Source organism: Dromiciops gliroides, chromosome 3 (assembly GCF_019393635.1).
Source record: "Dromiciops gliroides isolate mDroGli1 chromosome 3, mDroGli1.pri, whole genome shotgun sequence".
NCBI classification, from domain to species: Eukaryota; Metazoa; Chordata; class Mammalia; order Microbiotheria; family Microbiotheriidae; genus Dromiciops; species Dromiciops gliroides.
The window spans coordinates 621,498,494-621,517,104 of record NC_057863.1 but is presented as its reverse complement, the minus strand read 5'-3'; the positions used below and the strand labels follow the sequence as shown (position 1 = coordinate 621,517,104).

Sequence of the window (18,611 nt, the reverse complement as noted above, 5' to 3'; positions counted from 1 at the left end):
GATCCTGTTGTTGAATTCCCTCATTTGAAAGATGAGAAAGCCAAGGATCAGAGGGAGGATATGACACAAGTTGTCAATGAATATTTATGAAGTACTTACTATGTGTTAATAAGCAGGATAAACTGGCTCTGGTCTCAGAGGGAAGGCACTAATGTGAAGGAGGACAAGAAGAGGCTTCTTGCAGAAGTTGGGCCTTTAGCTGAGACTTGAAAGAGAAGCCAGGAAAATCAGGAGAAAGAGAAGAGGAGGGAGAGAAGTCCAGACTGTGGGGACAGGTAATGAAGATACCTGCACTCTGGAAATGGAATGTCTTATGGGAGGGACCCATGGAGGCCAGTACCATCGGATTGCAGATTAAGGGCAAGGGTATAAAAGACTTTCAAAACCAAATAGAGATTTCACATTGATCTTGGACATAATAGGGGAGCACTGGAGTTTATTAAATAGAGGTGCTGGTGACATGGCCAGATTTGAACTTTAGGAAGAACAATCTGACAACTGAATGGAGGCTAAATGGCCTGAAGTGGAAAGGGACTTGAGGCAGGAAGACCACCAGAAATTAGTTTTCGGGACAGATGAGAATCGGTGAGGGCCTATACCAGGGTAGTGGTGAGTTTAAGATGTCTACGGGTCATGCACAACGTCCATCTCCATCACTGGAATTTAGGAGTAAGAGAGGATTTCGGATTGCTATATAGATTTGGCTATCTATAATCCTATGACCTGGGTTTCTCAGGTGCTGCTTACTAGTCCTCACCTTTGGCCGGAGCTTGCTTTAATTGGGTTTCGGGTTTCTCCGTCCAGAAAAAGAGGAGTTTGGACCAGATGCCTTCTAAGGTCCCTAACTCTTGTGACCACAAGGGAGGGACGGTGAAGACAAGCCAGTGCTTGAAGAGTGAAGAAGGTTGGAAAGGTCAAGAGGAAGAAGGTGAAGATAAAGAGTCAAAAGACTTGGGTTCCAATCCTGGCTAGAGGAAGTCACTTCATCGGATCACAGATTTAGAGCCTAAGGGTTTTAAAACTACTTTTTATTCTGAGTTGGCATTGACAGGATTGTGAATCTTCCTTAGCATCACTGATTTGAGGCCACGGAATTCTACTCCGTCATTTTTCAGATGAGGAAACTGAGGACCGAGGCTGTTAGGACCTCGTTTTCTTCTCCGCCTCCCAGCCGCAAACTTTAGAGAGCTTTGTAAATGCTAGCTAGTGCTTCCTAGTGCTTCCTAGCACTCAGCAAATCCTGAAACTCTGAGTCCCGCACACTCTCCGCTCTTCCTCTCCTCTCCCCACCCCTCCCGCCGGTTCGGTCCTATACGTCACTTCCGGCGGGGAGACAAAATGGCGTCCCGAGAGTCCCGGGCCCTGAGGCGTGTGGAGCGGCAGCAGCAGCTGCGCCTGCTCTGGGATCCTTAGAGCCGCGGGTGGCGGCGAAGACGGCAGGCTCAGGTACGCGGCTCGGCCCGGGCCCGCCGAAGGCAGCGGCGGCTGGGACTGACGGAGGCAGGGAGCCTGTGGAGAAAGGAGGGAGGAAGCGTGCGAGAGGCAGCCCGACCGGAGAGCGCCGCCGCCGCCGCCCACTCCGACCGTCCGTCCGTTTATCCGTCAGCTCGTCCGGGGCGAGGGGGGGCGGGGAGCGGAGGGGCGCGGGGGAGGGGCCGCGTGTGGAGCTGGCTGGGGCGCGAGCGTGGGGTGGGGGAGGTACGGAGGGGAGGAGGGAGGCAGGTGACTGCGGGGGGTGGGGGGAGGAGCGGGGGGGGGGAGCGCCGGCTGCGCGGCTGGGCGGGGGGCGCGCGCCCGCTCGGGGACCCCCCCCCCCTCTCTCTCGCGCTCTCTCTCTCGCTCTCGCTCTGCCCGATTTAGCGCGAGCGCCCGCCTGCCCGGCCGGGCCGCCACATGCACCTGCCCGGCCGCCGCACGCTTTGAGCGTGCCCTCAGCCCCGGGGCCTCCCCTGGCGGAGCCCTAGCCCCGCGCGCGGGCGCACGGACACGGGTAGACACGCACGGGGACACACCTACATACGGGGACACACAAATGCACACTCTTCAAATCATCTATTTCCTTTTTTGCAGGTTCATGTTGAACGGCAGTTTTTCTTTCATCCCCTTATTGTGTCCCTTCCGTGTTTTGAAATAAATTTTTTATTTTGAGCTCGCATTGACTGTTTTGCGTTGAAGTTTTTAATTGCCCAAGTTGGCTGAAAAGAGGCAGCGGGATGTAGGGGAAAGAATTTCGGATTTTGGGTCGGAGGGCCTACTTTGGAATCCTTGCCTTGTCCTACACCTCTGTGATCGTGCACAAACCGTAGAACCTTTCTGGGCGTCAGTTTCCCCACTTGTAAAATGAGGAGGTGGATCTCTCTGTGGTCCCCCTTCAAGTTCTAAAGTCATTTTATCCTGTTCCTGGAAGTTGTGTCGCGTATATTCAGTGTTTCCATACCAATAATTGTGATGGTCCCTTAATATGCAATAAAATCGCAACAGCTGGTTATTATACCTTAAATACATTGCAGTGCCTCCAAATAAACTAGTTAATGACAATTGAATAAGATCATTTTGTCTCATATATAGCCTCATATAAACAGCTTTATGAAAGCAGGCTACTTTAGTCTAAGCAATTCCAAATAATTAAACTTGACAGACGTTTGTTAAGCATCTAGTGTGTGCAGAGCTCTGGCTAGAGAAGACATGTAGAGGTAAGACAGACTCTGTCTTCTTGTGGCTCCTGGCCTCAGGATGGTGCTGATGGATGACAAACCCATGTAGAGAATAGGAAGCTAGCTCATTAGGGGAAAGGTTCTTAAACCGTGGGTTGGGACCTCATGTTCTTGAATGTGGGGATCCTGAAAAAATTTGGCAACAGTAAAAGGTTATGTTTAGGTATTTTATATGCCCATATTTCTCTTTTGAAAAGGGGTCACAAGTAGAAAAATTTTAAGAAGCCCTGGTGTAGAGGATAGAGTGTGGAACTTTGTAGTCAGCCAGCCAGGTTCCTGCCTTGGACACTTAGGAGCAGGGGGACCCTGGGCAAGTCACTTAACCTGTTTGAGTTTTCTCATCTGGAAAAGGGGGATCATAATAGTACCCACCTCCTGGTATTCAAATGAGTTAGCGTTTGTAAAGAGCTTAAAAGTGCTAGCATTCATTATTAATAATATATAACAAATTAGTAGTTTCTGTGAATTACTCAGGGGGGACCTTTTTTCAGGGCATAAGATGGATGTTGTTGGTTTCTTCATTTCTCTCTGTTTTGGATTTTTGAGACTTACTGACATAAGTTTACAAATTCAAACTGTTGTGCTCAGAAACAGCCTAAACTCTTAGGATGATGGTTTATGGGGAAGAGGAAGGTTGATGGGCCAGTTCTTTTAAAATGTCTTTTCTGCAGATTACTTGCTTAATGACAGATCACAAAATGTGAAGCAGTTGGTGCTTTCCTTCATTCTTTTGTCTTTAGAGTTTTAACTTGATGTGTTGTACTTGAGTTCTAGTCATCTTAGAAAAATGACTGTTTTTTTGTGAAAATGTTCAGAAGCTAAGGAAGAGGAATTGAGAGCAATGGTCTATTATTACATGACTTCAGTGTTAACTAAAACTTTGACATTTGAAAAAAGTCTGTGTAACTCTTCCAAGAGTTTTTGGAGAAGTACTCGTATTCCTCCTTTGCTACATCCTGTTATAAGTTATCTTAGGTTTTGAAAAAGTTTTTTGTGTGTGTGTGAAAATTGCCCGCATATATGTTGATAATATATTTGATAAAAGTCCTTTTTTCCTCTTAAACTTCAAATTCAAGAAATTCAGATTTTGGATTTTCTGGCTTCTGATCCATAACATTCTTTCTTCCCATGTTTCAGTTTTTCTTTGTATTATTTTTACTGCTGCTGGCCCCTTTACTAAGATACCTAGGTTTTTCTTTTTTCTTTTCTTTTTTTTTGTTTATTAAACCATGTGTCACTGTTTCAGGGCTTTTGCAGAACATCTTGTGGAGAGAGATTGTGGGGATGAAAGTTTTGCTTAGTTAAACAGGCTTCTTTATGAATTTTAAAATAAAGTATTCTCATACAACTTTAATATACACAAAATTTATATGGTTTTCTAGAATTTAAGCGTGTATTCTCTGCTATTATTGCAATTAGAATAAATAGCCTTCAATTTCAAGGTGTGCTGTTAATCCTTCTCTAGGCATTTATAGAAATTACACAGATAGCAATGATTAGTTGTGGTTTTGTTGGGTGATATGCCTTATTCCCAAGTTCTTTTTCTTTCTGATATTAGTTTGTTTTATGCTTTTATTTAGGTTGTGATTTGCTGCCTTCTTGTTTGTGTATTTTTGTAAGCCTTGCTTTCAAACTATTTTTAATTCTGTACAAAGAAAATTGCATGCTCTCACTTTTTGCATACACAAGATCAGAAAGTTTTAGAGTTAGAGGAGACCTTGGGGATTCTCTAGTTCATCATCCTTTTACAGATAAGGAAAATCAGGCCTGTAGGAATGAAGTGACTTGCCCAAGGTTAAATAGTCATTAGCACAACTAGAATAGGGACTGAGGTCCTGGACTTGACATTCACCCCATTTGTTACAATGCATTCATTACATTGCTGAAATGGAAATAGAGCCCTCCAAGTGACTGCACTGAGCATGTGCTGAGGAGCTTAGCTATTTGGAATTTTCCACATAAGAGTCATTTATGGCTTTGATATAAAGGTCTGAGATAACATTAGAATTGTGTAGTTAAAGGCCCATAAATCACCCAAAATATTGATATCTGAGTGATAGCTGTGCAATCCAGTCTTTAAAAGCTGTTATGGTCCTCAGTTTCCTCATATGTGATGGGAGGGGATTGAATTGATCTTCAAGAATTCTTCCCGCTCTAAAATGGTGCTTGTGTCAATGGAAGTTTTGACTCTAAGGCTGGATTGGTAGGGAGCTTTAGAGTGTTCCTTTTCTGAAGACCTTTTAGGATTTTCTTTGCTGACTATTATGGTTTGTATGCAGTTCTTTTAGAAGAAGACCATGAACGACATGCCCCCCTGAAGTCTCTTTATGCTCTTTGATTTTATGACTTTGTACATTGTTCTTTTGGGGTAGTTTTACTCTGGAAGCCACCCTTCTACATTTTTGAGCCAGGCAGGTTTAATGAAAGTCCGTTTGACTCTCTGTATATCCTCAGTGTTAATTGAATTATTACCACATGCCATCCAATTTGTGTACTGTTCCAAGCTTAATTGCAGGTGAACCCTCTTCCTGTAGTCTTTGATCCAGCCAAACTAGCTTTTGCCTCACACACCTGACATTTCCATCTTCGGCTTTATATAGTCTATCTCTCATGCCTAAGATATGCACTTCTGTCTTTTAGAATCTCTAGCCTTCCTTCAGAGGACAGCATGAGCTCCACTTCCTTTGTGAGGCCCTTCTTGAGAACTCTCAACAAAACTTACCTTATTTATATTGTACATATTTTGCTTACTTGTATGTGCCACCCTCCCAGTAGATTGTGATCTTCCTGAGGGCAAGTAGTGTTTCTTTTTTTTTTCCTTTATATCTCCCTCCCCTCCCCCAACCTCCCCATGTCTCTGGCACACAATAGGTGTGTAATAAATTGATTTGATTGGAAAAATATACTTTGTGAATAATATACACATGGTCCTTATACAGGGCAGCATAAAAACAAGTGCTCCCTTCCTTAAAAACTAACATACTTTGAAAGTATTGTCTGTGTATGTATTTCTAACAGTGTATTTCAGATTACCCTTATATGGAAAATTCCAAATACCTAACTATCTCAGCACATGCTCAATGTGGTTCTTTGAGGGTTTTGTTTCCATTTCAGCTCTGTGTGTGTGTGTGTGTGTGTGTGTGTGTGTGTGTGTTTATGTGTATTTACATTTACACACTTCTCAGCACTGCGTACTTGAAATATACACAGCTAAATGCAAATGTTAGTATTATAAGTGAGTGTCTGGTTTGGAAATATACTTTGAAAGTCAGTAAAATACAGTTTATATGAATTTCTCCATAAGCATCTTACTAAGACTGCCTTAAGCTTTTTTGATGGTGATACTCCCTGGTATTTTCATAAAAGTTAAGTGGCTAAAAGTTATTCTACAAAAAAGCATGACAATTTCTTTAATCTATAGAATTATATAGATTGTAGTTGATGATGTTGGTATGTTTAATTGTCATGTGAAATTACTGTATTTCAGTTTTTTTTTTTTAAATTTAAAGTTTGCTGAGATTTGACTATAGTTTTGTAGGTTCCTGTTTCAAGTATAGTGAATGCCTCATATTTTGCAAAATGTTTAGAGAGGTCTTTTGGGACAGTGATAATTGCTTAGTTGGTTATGCTCTAGATTAGACACACTCATTCATCACTGTTATTCACTTGTTGGAGGACATTAACCTCCAACAATTCTTTGAGGATGGTGGCAGTGATAGTTTAGCAAATATAAGGTTTTCTTCCTTCCTTTTTTTTTTTTAAATTTTCTGCACCGTTATTTTATTAATGAAGATAACTCTCAGTGTGGAAACTCCCTCTCCCAAAGCCTAGCTGTGGCTTCTCTTTTCATTTCAATCTTCCTTAGAAATTATCCTTTTTTTTCCTTGGATGCTGGGAGGGTGAGCGACTTGCCTACTCACAACCGGTTGGGACAGAAACAGGACTCAGAACTTCTGAGTCTAGGGCTAATCCTCTTTCTACTAGGCCACACTGTGCAGACCCTTGCATTTTAAAGTGGTTTGTGCTACAGCCTGCCTAATGACAGTAAAACAAGTGCACCTGGCCTTTCTCTCTGCCCAGGTCTCCTCATGTTTGAAGAAGAGATTATACACACCTCATTTTTGTTTTACTAGGATATTGAAAGTTGTCTGAAGGAAGTTTGAACTTTTTGCAGGAAAGATACCTTGAATTTTCCAATCACAAAAAATGCTTTATAACTCAGTGATCCTTAAGACACATCCTCAGTAAGATCAGTAACCAAGAATATACCCTTATTTGCATCTTGTTTTATTTAGTATTCCTTTTCCCAATCAGATCATAAGCTTCTTTTCACCTAGTAGGCACTTAAATGTTTCTTTGTTGTATACCAGTCTCCATATTTTCACTTTTTCAACAGTTTTTATTCTTAGAATATTAACTTTGCTTAATAATTTTGTTAATTCCTAGTTCAATTCAGATAAGTGAGTATTTGTAAAGTAATTATATATGTATTGCTTTATAACAGTTACTTTAAAAATGAATTTTGATTGGACCACCTGGGAAAAGCTTGAATTCTTTGTTTATAGCAAAATTGTGAATAACATCCTGTCCTTTTTTTTTTTAATTTAAATGAGTAGGAAGGCAATTTGGTTAAATTTCTAAAGGGAAGACCTCTAGTAGCATTTATTTGAAATATTACATATTGATATATAGCAATTTATATTATTTTATTTTATTTTATTTTTTGTTTGTTTGTTTTTTGGTGAGGCAATTGGGGTTAAGTGACTTGCTCAGGGTCACACAGCTAGTGAGTGTTAAGTGTCTGAGGCCGGATTTGAACTCAGATACTCCTGACTCCAGGGCCGGTGCTCTATCCACTGCGCCATCTAGCTGCCCCCTATATTATTTTATTTTGAAGCCAGTTCTTTATAGCATAATTTTTAGAATTGCTGCTTTGAGCCATATTGATTTTTTTCTTTCCTGTTTTGTTTAAGAAAAAAATATATTTATTTTTAACCTAAAGATTAGTCCCGATATTGATTTATTTAATTTATTTTGGGGGTGAAGGGTCATTGTCTATAGATATTGTTAACTGGATTTTTTTAATGCTATGTTGTAAAATTTCGCAAGGATACATATGATAGGACTGTTGCCTTCATAGGTTTATGGCCTTCACATTTTAAACGAAAGGAAAGTTCTGATCAGCCCCATTTTTCCATTCTAGCTAAGCAAGAAAACAGTTTATTCTGTGCTAGATTTTCTAGAAGAGCTTTACATTTTCTGTTAGATAAGATAGAGATATTATAAAATTCTTCATGTGGGCTCGTGCCATTGTGCTCTGTACTCTGTTCCTAGGGTTTGAAAGTTAGACTGTTTTTTAAAAAACTATTTTTTGCCCAATTGAGAAGATTAATTTGTTTAGATAGGGTTATTGTTAGCTTATCCGTGACCATTTCTCATTCTGGCACCTGGTGTTAACATTATGAACAGAGAGAGCGTGACATTTTTCTCACTACCACCGTTTTTCAGTGAACAAAATTCACTTGGGGCTAATATTGGAATATGCTTAGAAAGGGTGTGGGAGAAACTTAATTTGTTGTGACTTTGTGACTTTCATATTAACACAGTAGGTAGAGAAGATTGTCCTCTCACTTAAGCAACAAATTTTTGCTTTTCAAAATTATTGCTATAGTCCGACTCCTTAGTGCTTCACTCTTTTTGGCGTATGGATAACATGTATATTTTATACACATATACACATATTCTTTAGTAGGAAGTGCATCTGAGTTGGGACTTGAATTCAAGTCCTCTGACTCCACTTATTAGTGAATATTTTGTTTTGTTGATATGATTCCCCTAAATCCCCCCAGTGACCACTAGACACAAATTTTTCAGTATTAGCTGATATTTCCACATTTTGTAGCTCTTAAAAGTTAAGGCTAACATAGGAAGGCAGTGAAGGGAACATGGGACACAGTGGGTGACTTAGGACAAGCCTCTTCCCCTCTCAATTTTTCTATCTGAAAAAAGTTTTTTTGAAAGATAAAACTAAAGAAGTGACTTGGTTCTACTATCTCCTGACTTTCATCATCAAGCAAAACATTAAAAATAGACTTCTGAGTTTGCTAATATCATTAAGGATGGCCTGCACAATCTAAATAGAAAAGAGGTTCTTTATCAATAGTAAAGTCTGAATTCTATTTGGATAACATTGGTTTTTTGTTTTGGGGGTGTTTTTTTTTTCACACAGCTAGTAAGTGTCAAGTGTCTGAGGCTGAATTTGAACTCAGGTCCTCCTGAATCCTGGGCCGCTGCTTTATCCACTGTGCCACCTAGCTGCCCCCTATTCAGATAACATTGTGCTAATTGGGTTGAGTTGGAATCTGACAAAACCTAGAAGTAGCAAAGTGATTGCCACATGAAAGTGAATGAGCTATTCACAGTGGAAAGAGAAAGTGGATGAAAAGCACATTACGCAGATTATGACAGGAAGTTGAATGGGCAGGCCACTGAATATCTGTATCTTGGACATGCATTATAGATGAACAGTGATGACTCAGACGAATAGGAGATTGAGTAAGATCTCTTTTGAGAAATTAATTGTACAGAACTTCAGATGGTACCAAGCTGCCCAAAGTTCTTTCAGATGCTTTGAATCATAGAACTTCTTGAACTCAGAAGGATCAGAATTAAGCAAGATACTGCAGGAAGCCTTTCCCTATTCCTTTAGATTCCCTCCTTAGAAATCTTTGTACTTGATCAAATGTTGTATCTTTCCTCCTCATTTCTGATGAACATTCCCTTAGGGAAAGGACTGTTTTGAATTTATATCTTCAGTGTTTAGGACAATACCTTGCACATAGTAGGAACTTCTAAATAAAGCCTTGTTGGATTGGATGGGATGGTCAGAGGAAGCAAGCTGCAGCATATTCCCAGCAGTAATTGGTATGTTGTAAATGGCTTTACAGTAGTCATTAAAGATGAACTACAAAAAGGAGAGAGGCCTGGAATTTACTGAGATTGGGGATAGCAAGTAGACAGACAGCTCAAGTGCTATACTGGTCCTTCCCTTCCCTGGTATTAAAAGAACTGGAAGATGTCTCTAATTCATTGAGTGGATCTTCTTGAAATTAAATGCCAAATCAGTATGAGGACTGGAGGGGTTGTGATCTTTACCAGTGGAAGGAATACTACTCACATGGAGGAAATAGTGTAGCCACTGGAGTATTTATAAAGACAGGGAGTAGTTAAGGGAGAACTATCTAGTTAAATATTAGCTCTTAAGAAGTTCGAGTTGAGAGACCATTCATTCTCATCATGTGACTGAGTTTTATCTTTTTGCTAGCACTTTAATTATGCACATCTGAAATGAAGTTGTTTTTGGAAGTCCGGACTTTTGTTTGTGAAGGGTTTTTATGTTGAATAGAACAAATGCTTGAAATGTCTTCACACCTTAGGCTCATCCTGCCTTTCCAGTCTTCTTTTAGATAGCTCTCATCATTTAATTTCCATTTTCTGTTGCTGTGGCTTTGTACTGACTGTCCCCCATGCTTGGAATATACACTTTCTCCTCTTCTCCCACCAGCCTCTTTGAATCCCTAGTTTACTTCTACATTCACCTTCTTCATGAAATTTTCCTGATCCTCCCTATCTTGTATTCATTTTGTACTCAATCACATTTCTGCGTGTATATATGTCCATGTAGTTTTCCATTTTAGAAAGCAAACTCTTTGAGGACAGGGACTGTTTTCATCTTTGCCTCTGTAATCCTAGCGCTTAGTACAGTGTCTGGTACACTGTACGTGATTAAGTGCTTGTTGATTTCTTGATTTTCCGCAGTGCATATTCCACTTTGTACAGGAGGGCTTTCCTGGGCCCCCTGGCTGCTAGTGACTTCCCTCTATTCTGAATATGTACTTGTTGGTACCTACCTATTTGCATGTTGTCTCCCCCTTTGGAATACGAGCTTATTGAAAGCAGGGACTGTATCTCTAGTGCTTCATCTCCTAGCACACAGTAAGTATTTAGTAAATGCTTGTTGATTTCACTTGTCATGACTGTTAGTGGTTTGGCTTATCAGAGTAGGTAATTTCAGGTGAATGGGAATGGAGGTTATGAGAAGCACCAGGTGTTAGTATGTTTTCACTCCTCTGAGAAGGCACAGATATCACAACGTGGGCATGGACTTTCGTGGAGCTTAGCAATTCCCTTTCTTTTTGAACATTGCCATGTAGCAGTGTAGTAAGAAATCTGAAAATAGTCTGAGTAGAGCAGTGGTTTTTTTTTTTTTTATTGTAGATGTGAAGAAACACTAGGGGTTCAAAAAGATTGACATTGGGAGGCCGTGTAGCAAATTGGATTTAAGTGAGGGAGGGCTGTGCAGAATCACCAAACTCACTTTCTCCTCTAGAGCCATCTGGGTCCAGTCACAAGATATACTTCAGAATGACTGGAGATGACCCTGGATGTTTGAGGCAATTGGGGTTAAATGACTTGCCCAGGGTCACACAGCTAGTAAGTGTCAAGTGTCTGAGGCTGGATTTAAACTCAGGTCCTCCTGAATCCAGGGCCAGTGCTTTATCCACTGCACCGCCAGAAAAATTGCTAAGTGTTTTACAAAAGATGTGAATCAGTACCTTGTGGACATTTTTCAAACAATTTTAATTTTTAATGAAAAGCACCAAAACATTTCAGAAAGGAAAATAAATGCATATTAATTGCGCTAAATTGAGTGGCTTAAGATATTTATATCTCTTATTTCTTCAGTTTCTTTGCCTTCTTTGTCATAGCAACAGTATTTTCAAATACAGACACATAGGTATATTGGGATTTTTTTGCTGCAGAAATGGCTAGAAATCTTAAAATTTTTATTTTGCCTTGCCAAATCCCTGGCTTAGAACTATTCATGTGGTACACGTTTCCTTCTGAAGACAAGAGAATTATAGAACTTAAAGCTGGAATGGACCTTGGAGATCCTCTCATGAAACAGCCTCATTTTACAGAAAAAGGAAACTGAAACTCAGGTTGTAATTCACCCCATATTTCTTCAGACTGCTGGAATTTCCACATAATTTATATGTATTTCAGTTTCGCATGTGTGCACTAGAAACAATTGCTCATCTGTTGGGCATCAGTGTAATGACCACCAGAAGTTATTCCATCTAGTTTGTTATTTATGATGGCTGTCTGACACATGGCTTACTCAGACATTGGAATATTTACCTGAAGTGTATAGGTAGTTCTCTTTTCTTTACCCTCACCATCACCTGTCTTGCTCTTAGCTAATAATTTTTTAAAGACAAATTTTATTATTATTGCCTTTTTGTTTTTACTTCAAAGTCCTTTCCCAGCTCTCTGTTGAAAGAACCTTCCTTGTAATTTGGAGGAAAAAAAATAATCGAAACCAACCAACACAAGTGACTACATTTAATAACACATATATGTGTGTGTGTGTGTATTCATTTATACACACACATATATCTCCTTCACTATCTGTAGTCCTTTACCTTTCTGTAGAGAGGAGGGAATGGTATGTCATCATCTGTTCTCTGGGCCAAAATCAATCATTGCAATTCGTGTTGAAGTAAGAAGTAATATTGCTAAAGATGCCTGGATTCCCGAGAATACAGCTTTTCAACAGTAGAGAGTAGAGAGTACTTGGCTCTTTACAATTTTGCTTATCACAACATTGTGTCCATGCAGCTCTGAGACATTGAAGCCTACACATCCCTTCTGAAAGGTCTTAGACCTTTTACTCCCTCATCAGGGGTAGTGTTTAGTCCTTTTTAGACTTTGGAAAGCATTTGGCAAAAGTACCTCATGATTTTCTTGGAAAAGATAGATATAGAAGACTTGACAGCTGTAGGAATGGCTGGTTCCAAGGAATAGTTGTTATTGGTTGGTTGCAGCTTTGGAAGGATTATAGATTTATAGCTGGAAGAGATTTTGGAGGTCATAAAGTCTTAACTCTTCATTTTATAGATAAGGTTAATGAGGCACTTTGAGGATAAGTGATTTGCCCAGGATCACACAGCTGTTAAGTGAAGCAGGATTTGAATCCGTGTCTTCTTGACTGTTCCACTGTCCTCTTCCTTTCTGAAGTGTTTTAGTAATTTTCATTAAAAATTAAAGTGGTGGGGCAGCTAGGTGGTGCAGTGGATAAAGCACCGGCCCTGGATTCAGGAAGACCTGAGTTCAAATCCGGCCTCAGACACTTAACACTTACTAGCTGTGTGACCCTGGGCAAGTCACTTAAGCCCCATTGCCTCGCTAAAAAAAAAAAAAAATTAAAGTGGTTTGAAAAATGTCCATAGGAATCTGTGCTTGGTCCTGTGCCATTAACATCAGTGGCTTGGCTAAAGGCAGGGCTTGTAGGCTTATGAAATTTTCAAATGGCATAAAGCTGGGAGCCTTTGTTAACCACTAGGTGACACGTTAAAAAGGAAATAGTATTTTGACAGGAACATTGGTTCAAATCTAATAAATTGTAACTTAATAGGGACAAATGTAAATCTTACACGTGTGAAGGTGACTTTCTGAGCCCGAGAACCAGACGGAACAGGCACAGTTAGAAGGCAGTTTGTCTGAAAACAGCTGTAAAAGTCTTAGTGGTCTGCAGGGAGCTCAGCGCATCAGCAGTGTGATAGGATGGCCAAGAGTTCCGATGGAACCATGGACCGTCTTAAGATCACTGAGTTTTAAGGAGGAAGGAGGTGCTAATTCCACTGTGCTTGGCCTCTTCTGGCTACATCCAGGGGACCCCAGTTTAGAAAGACTGATGATAAGTTAGAGAAAATCCAGAAGAGTGGCATTCAGGGGAGTGCAGGGGATAGGCCTTCAGTCCATGCTATTTGAAGATTGGTTGAAGAGACTGTGTGCTGTTTAAGAGAGGTTTGTGTGTGTGTGTGTGGGGGGAGTTGTAGGAAGGTAACCATTGCTAAGGGTCTGAGGCTCAGTCATGTGGAAGAGGGATGAGGTTTATTCTGTTTGCTTTCAGAGGGCAGAGCCAGGAGCTATGGGTAGAAGTTGCAAAGAGCAAAGTTTAGGCCCCATCAGGACAGGAATAATTTACTAACAATGAGAGCTGGCAAGAATTGGAATAGGGTACCTTGGGAAGGTAATCTGTTCCAGGAAACATTGTAAACCTACTTATTGGTTGTGTTGTAGTGAGGATTCTTTTTTGGTTATTTGGAAGTGGTTATTGTGGTTCCCGTTCACTAAAAAAATTCTGTGATTCATGTAGTCGTATTATTGAGCACTTGTTGCAAACTATCTTTGTAATGCTAATGAAACTGATACTTGTTCATAGCTTCCATTGTCAAATTGATATTATTAAAACATAGACCTGATCATTCCCCCTCAGCCCCGCTAACCCCAAACAAATCACTATCTGACTCCTATCTACCTTTCTACTTCGATTTCTCAATACTTCTCATGCATAGTCCATCTCAGTCAAAATGGCCTACTTCTGTTTTCCTTACCTTGTTGATATTCCATCACCTTCTGTGCTTTTCAGCAAATTGTTCCCCATATCCGTAACTATTCTCTCCTCACCTTTGCCTTATCCATTATCCCATCCATCTGGCTTCCTTCAAAGCACAGCTCCAGCTCCAGGCCTTTCCTGCTATCCCCTTTAGTCAGTCAGTAAGCATTTATTAGATGCCTGTGGTGTTCCAGGCACTGTGCCAGATGTTGGGGATATAAAACAGCAAAAGTCAGTCCCTGGCTTTCAAGAGCTCACAGTCAAATTGGGGAAGACATCATGCCAATAACTGTGTACCGACAAGATCTAGATAGGCTACAGTGGAGCTCATGTGTAGAGGGAATTAGGAGAGTCCTCCTAGGAGATGGCATTTAAGCGGGGAAGGGAGGCAGGGAGCCAGAGGGCAGAGATGAGGGAAAGCATTGCAACCATGGGGGAAAGAAAGGGCAAGTTCCCTTTAGTCTGGTGCTGAAGCATCCTGAGGGAGGAACAGCAAGGAGGCCGGTGTCACTACAGCAGAGTATTTGGCCAGGGCGGGGCTGGGGGCTGCAGGGAAGTGAGATAGAGGCTAGCTGGGAGCTCCTTTCCTTGTCTGCCCAGCCCTTAGCACAGTTTAGTGCCTGCCTCCTGACAGACTCCAACTTCATCCACTGTGACATGAGTCGATTCTTGCTTTGCACAGTGTAGGTTTTAAGGAAATGTCTGTTGAATTTAATTGAATTTTAAATTCTGAAAATGTTAAAAAAAATGATCAGTGATAATATGCAAACCAAGGATTTTGCTATGTTGAGTGAAGAATCATTGTTTGGGAGCCTGTTCTTAATTAAAAATGGTATCAGAAAGGACTAATGAGGAAATAAAATCAGAGAATGGCCTAAGACCTTTCAGAACAGACATGTAGACTTGGATGTGCCAGAGCTGCATGGACACAGTCTTATAATCCACACTTTTTAATCCTGAATTTGGGTTGAACAAAAACCTAACTTCCATCTGCTTGGTACCAGAGAGTGCAGCTTTTCAACATCTTGCTATATTAAAATTAGAGAGGACTTGGCTTTTTATATTTTGTTTATTACCCTTTTAAAATGACATGTTAATAGTATTTCAGTGTGTATGAAAAGTCCTGCTCACGTTCTAAGATTTATAGATTCAATTCTCATGTTTGCTAAAGTGTTAATACAGTATCTGTTAGGCATGTGTATGATAATGAGAGTATAGATCTAAGATCTGTTCTCAAAGTGCTGCACCTGCAAAGTATATGGCATTGTAACTTGTACTTTAGGCTTTGTTCAGTTTAAGGATGTAATTTGATATTGAAGCAGTCCTGCAACTACTGATGTGTGCCCATCCTAGTTTGACAGCAGTTATTTCAAATTGACTTTTTTGAGGGTGGGACCTGGATCAGTGATTTCATTTATGTAAGTTTTCCCAATGGGAAAAATGTCCCTGCCCATGCAGATCACTGCTGTTCTGCAACTTAGTCTTAGAGTTAAGTAACTTGCCTAGAGTCACATAATCGATACGTGTTGGAGGCAGGGCTTCAACCTAGGGCTCTCTTCACTCATGGTACATCTACCCTGTTGCTTGTCAGGAATTGGCGTTAGATACTTTGATGCTAGTGTTCCGATACCTTATGCAGTGTCACACCTTTATCAATCTGTATATGGAAAACATTTTGAAGAGAGGGAGAGTAATGGAAATCAAGGCTACTTGTTAGTGAGAATCACATATACAGAACATTCGGCTGGGATACAAGTTACATATACTTAAACGTATGAAAATCAAAGGGGTCTGTGACATAAAGTTTAATGATCAACCACTGTGCTAGAAGGTCTGAGGTTGAAAAGATTAAAGAATCTGGAAGGTGGCCATTTTTGGGTGGTTTGCCAGCCTGAGGAAAAGAGACATTCTCAGACTGATGATGGTTTCCCAAGCCAAGCTCTGCCAGTGCCAAAGCCAAAAAGTATGTGACAATTGGCAAGAAAGGGACACGATTATTTGGGTTTTGCAGTGGAGGTAAAGTGGACAGAAGCAGAGAGGAGTCAAGAGAGCCTAGAGCAGAAGTGGTGGTGAAAAGCTGATCTGGGAATGGGTGAGAATAGACATGGCCAGGAGAGGGAGAGGGGAGGGAAGATGCACGCTCAGCATTCTGCAGGGAGCCAGCCATGAGTGCTCTGTGCAGTGTAGGTCAGGAGGTCATGCTTGTGTGGGGTTGTGGGGAGAGGATTCAATGTAGGAGCAAGGAACTGAACATATTTTAGTAGCTCAGAACAGCAGAACTCTGTTACTGTGTGTTAATTTTAATGTTCATAATAATGAATTGAGTCTTGAAGAGGTTACATTCATTTTTGTTAAATTTCGTGCTATCTTTCTTCACTAAAGTTTTCTTTACATGCATTGTAGTGGCATGGAGATAATCCTGGGATTCTTGAACTGTTGAGTAGAGGATAAACTCTACTCTAAATTCTAAGAACCATTACAAAATCAAATATGAAGCAGTGCTTCATTTTTATGTCCATATTGGTTAGAGCACAGTGCTAATGAATGAGGCCAAGGCCACAGTTTCCATTCTTTGTGACCATTAGCCTTATTCTATTTCACAACTGGAGGCAGTAGTTCAAATAACCAACAACCATTTTGCCATTCCTTGGTTACCAGGAGGGTCAGGTTGGTAGATCAGTTCAGATCCATTATCCTTAAAGGATTTGGAAGACATGTCCTATGGTGAGTCAGCATTATCTTTCACAAAGGATGACATAATTCAATTTTAGTTTAATTTGAAACGTCGATTAGGGAAAATATACAGGATTTATGCAGATGTCTATTGTAAGTTAAGGAAAAATTTAGAGCTGGAAAGGACTTTAGATGCCATTAGTCCAAACATCTCATTTTATAGATGAGGAAACTGAGGATCAGACAGGTTACATGACTTGCCGAAGGGTACTTGGGTAAAAAGAAAAATGCATGAAAGAAACTGGACTTGGATTTCACATTTGGCCTGCATTCCTAACTCTGCAACTTAGAGGCCATTTTATCTCTGGGTTTGAGTTCCTCCCTTTGTAAAAGGAGGAAGTTGGTTTAGATGTTCTTTTAGACCCTTTCAGCTCTTAATTTCTTAGAGATATAAGAATTAGTTTTGTAAAATCTGTACTATGCCTAAAACTGCCCTAAGACTTTGGTGACACTGTGTGTAGATATACACATGTATGCTTATGTGTGTGTATCTATATACACACATATACAGCAATGAACGCAGAACTTTTAATATATTACACTGAAAATTGTATTTGAAATGGTACACTTTTCAAATAAAAACATTGTTTCTAAACTAAATGGAGAATCCTTGTGGTAAAATAGGCCATTTTAATTTAACATTGTATTTTGAAATATGCCTTATGTATTTTGTGAGTAATATTATTCTGTGGCCTGTGGTTTACTATCAACATAATTAAACTTTTATTGTGGATAATTTAGCTTCATTTAATTAAAAGAAAATAATATTGCATCAGAGGTTGAATTTAGAGAATATATTCCATCAAAGCAGTCTACATTTACTGCAAGATTGATTTGTTTCTAAATATCTAGTATTGCTTTGAGAAGCTAATGAAAACTACTGGACAGATGGGCCAAAGACTTGGCTCGTGGTCGCCTGCTTCCTAGCCTGTGCTGCTGCCATGATTGTGGACAAGTCTTGTAACTTGTTGTGGCCTTAGTTTCCTCATCTATAAAATGAATATTGGACCAGATGATCTCTCAGGTCTATTCCAGCTCTGGAAGACCAACATATGTGAAGTCCTATGTATGTGAAAATGCTTTGTAAACTTTACAGTGCCCTAAGGCCCTGTTATTTCCTTGCTTTCCTACTCTAGAAACTTGAAAAACAAACAAAATAATTAATGTCAAATTGTCAAATGTCAAATTTGTTAAATTTAGTGTTAATTGAAAAAAAGAGGGGCATTAAAAATGTTTAGGTTTGCTTCCAGATGTTAACAAAGCTGATTTCATTGTTATTAAAGATGATGCAACTCCCAAATCAGAGGGTTGATGTCATCCTTTCTAATAAGTCTACTTTTAGCTTTAGAATATGATGTAGAAATAGGAGGGATTAGTGAGAGCCGTGGCGTTTACGGTTGGTGATAGCAAAGCTGATGGATGGGAAGACCTCATTTTAGATTGAAGTCGGTTTGATTTAGAGTTGCTTTATGAATATCCCTTTGAGCAACTCTGTAGTGTTCTGTGTGTGGGTTTAACACTGTAAATTTGTAGGTAGGTACATATTACAATTGTCTGTTTTTCTTTTTAGGACTCATGTAATCAAAGGAGTTTCTTTGTTGTGTGTATCTTTACAGAACACAACAGGAATTCAAAATGAATCAGGTGAGTTTGACAATAAGAATTTATAAAAGTGCATTACCTAGATGTTAGTCCAGTTACTT

The 18,611-nt window shown here is 40.0% G+C and overlaps 1 protein-coding gene across 5 annotated transcripts in view; it reads left to right on the top strand.

Annotated features, from left to right (window-relative positions):
• The first annotated feature begins 1,299 nt into the window (after positions 1-1,299).
• Positions 1,300-18,611, top strand: part of PRDM2 (PR/SET domain 2) — a 207,843-nt gene continuing 190,531 nt past the window's right edge. For 3 of the 5 annotated variants that reach the window (XM_043991791.1, XM_043991793.1, XM_043991792.1), the window contains exons 1-2: positions 1,304-1,446; positions 18,479-18,552. In XM_043991791.1, coding sequence (XP_043847726.1) covers positions 18,544-18,552 — 9 coding nt within the window. In that variant the 5' untranslated portion in view covers positions 1,304-1,446; positions 18,479-18,543. Of the gene's footprint in view, positions 1,447-18,478; positions 18,553-18,611 lie in introns of all 5 variants that reach the window. The other 2 variants (XM_043991794.1, XM_043991795.1) reach the window with 2 other exon arrangements.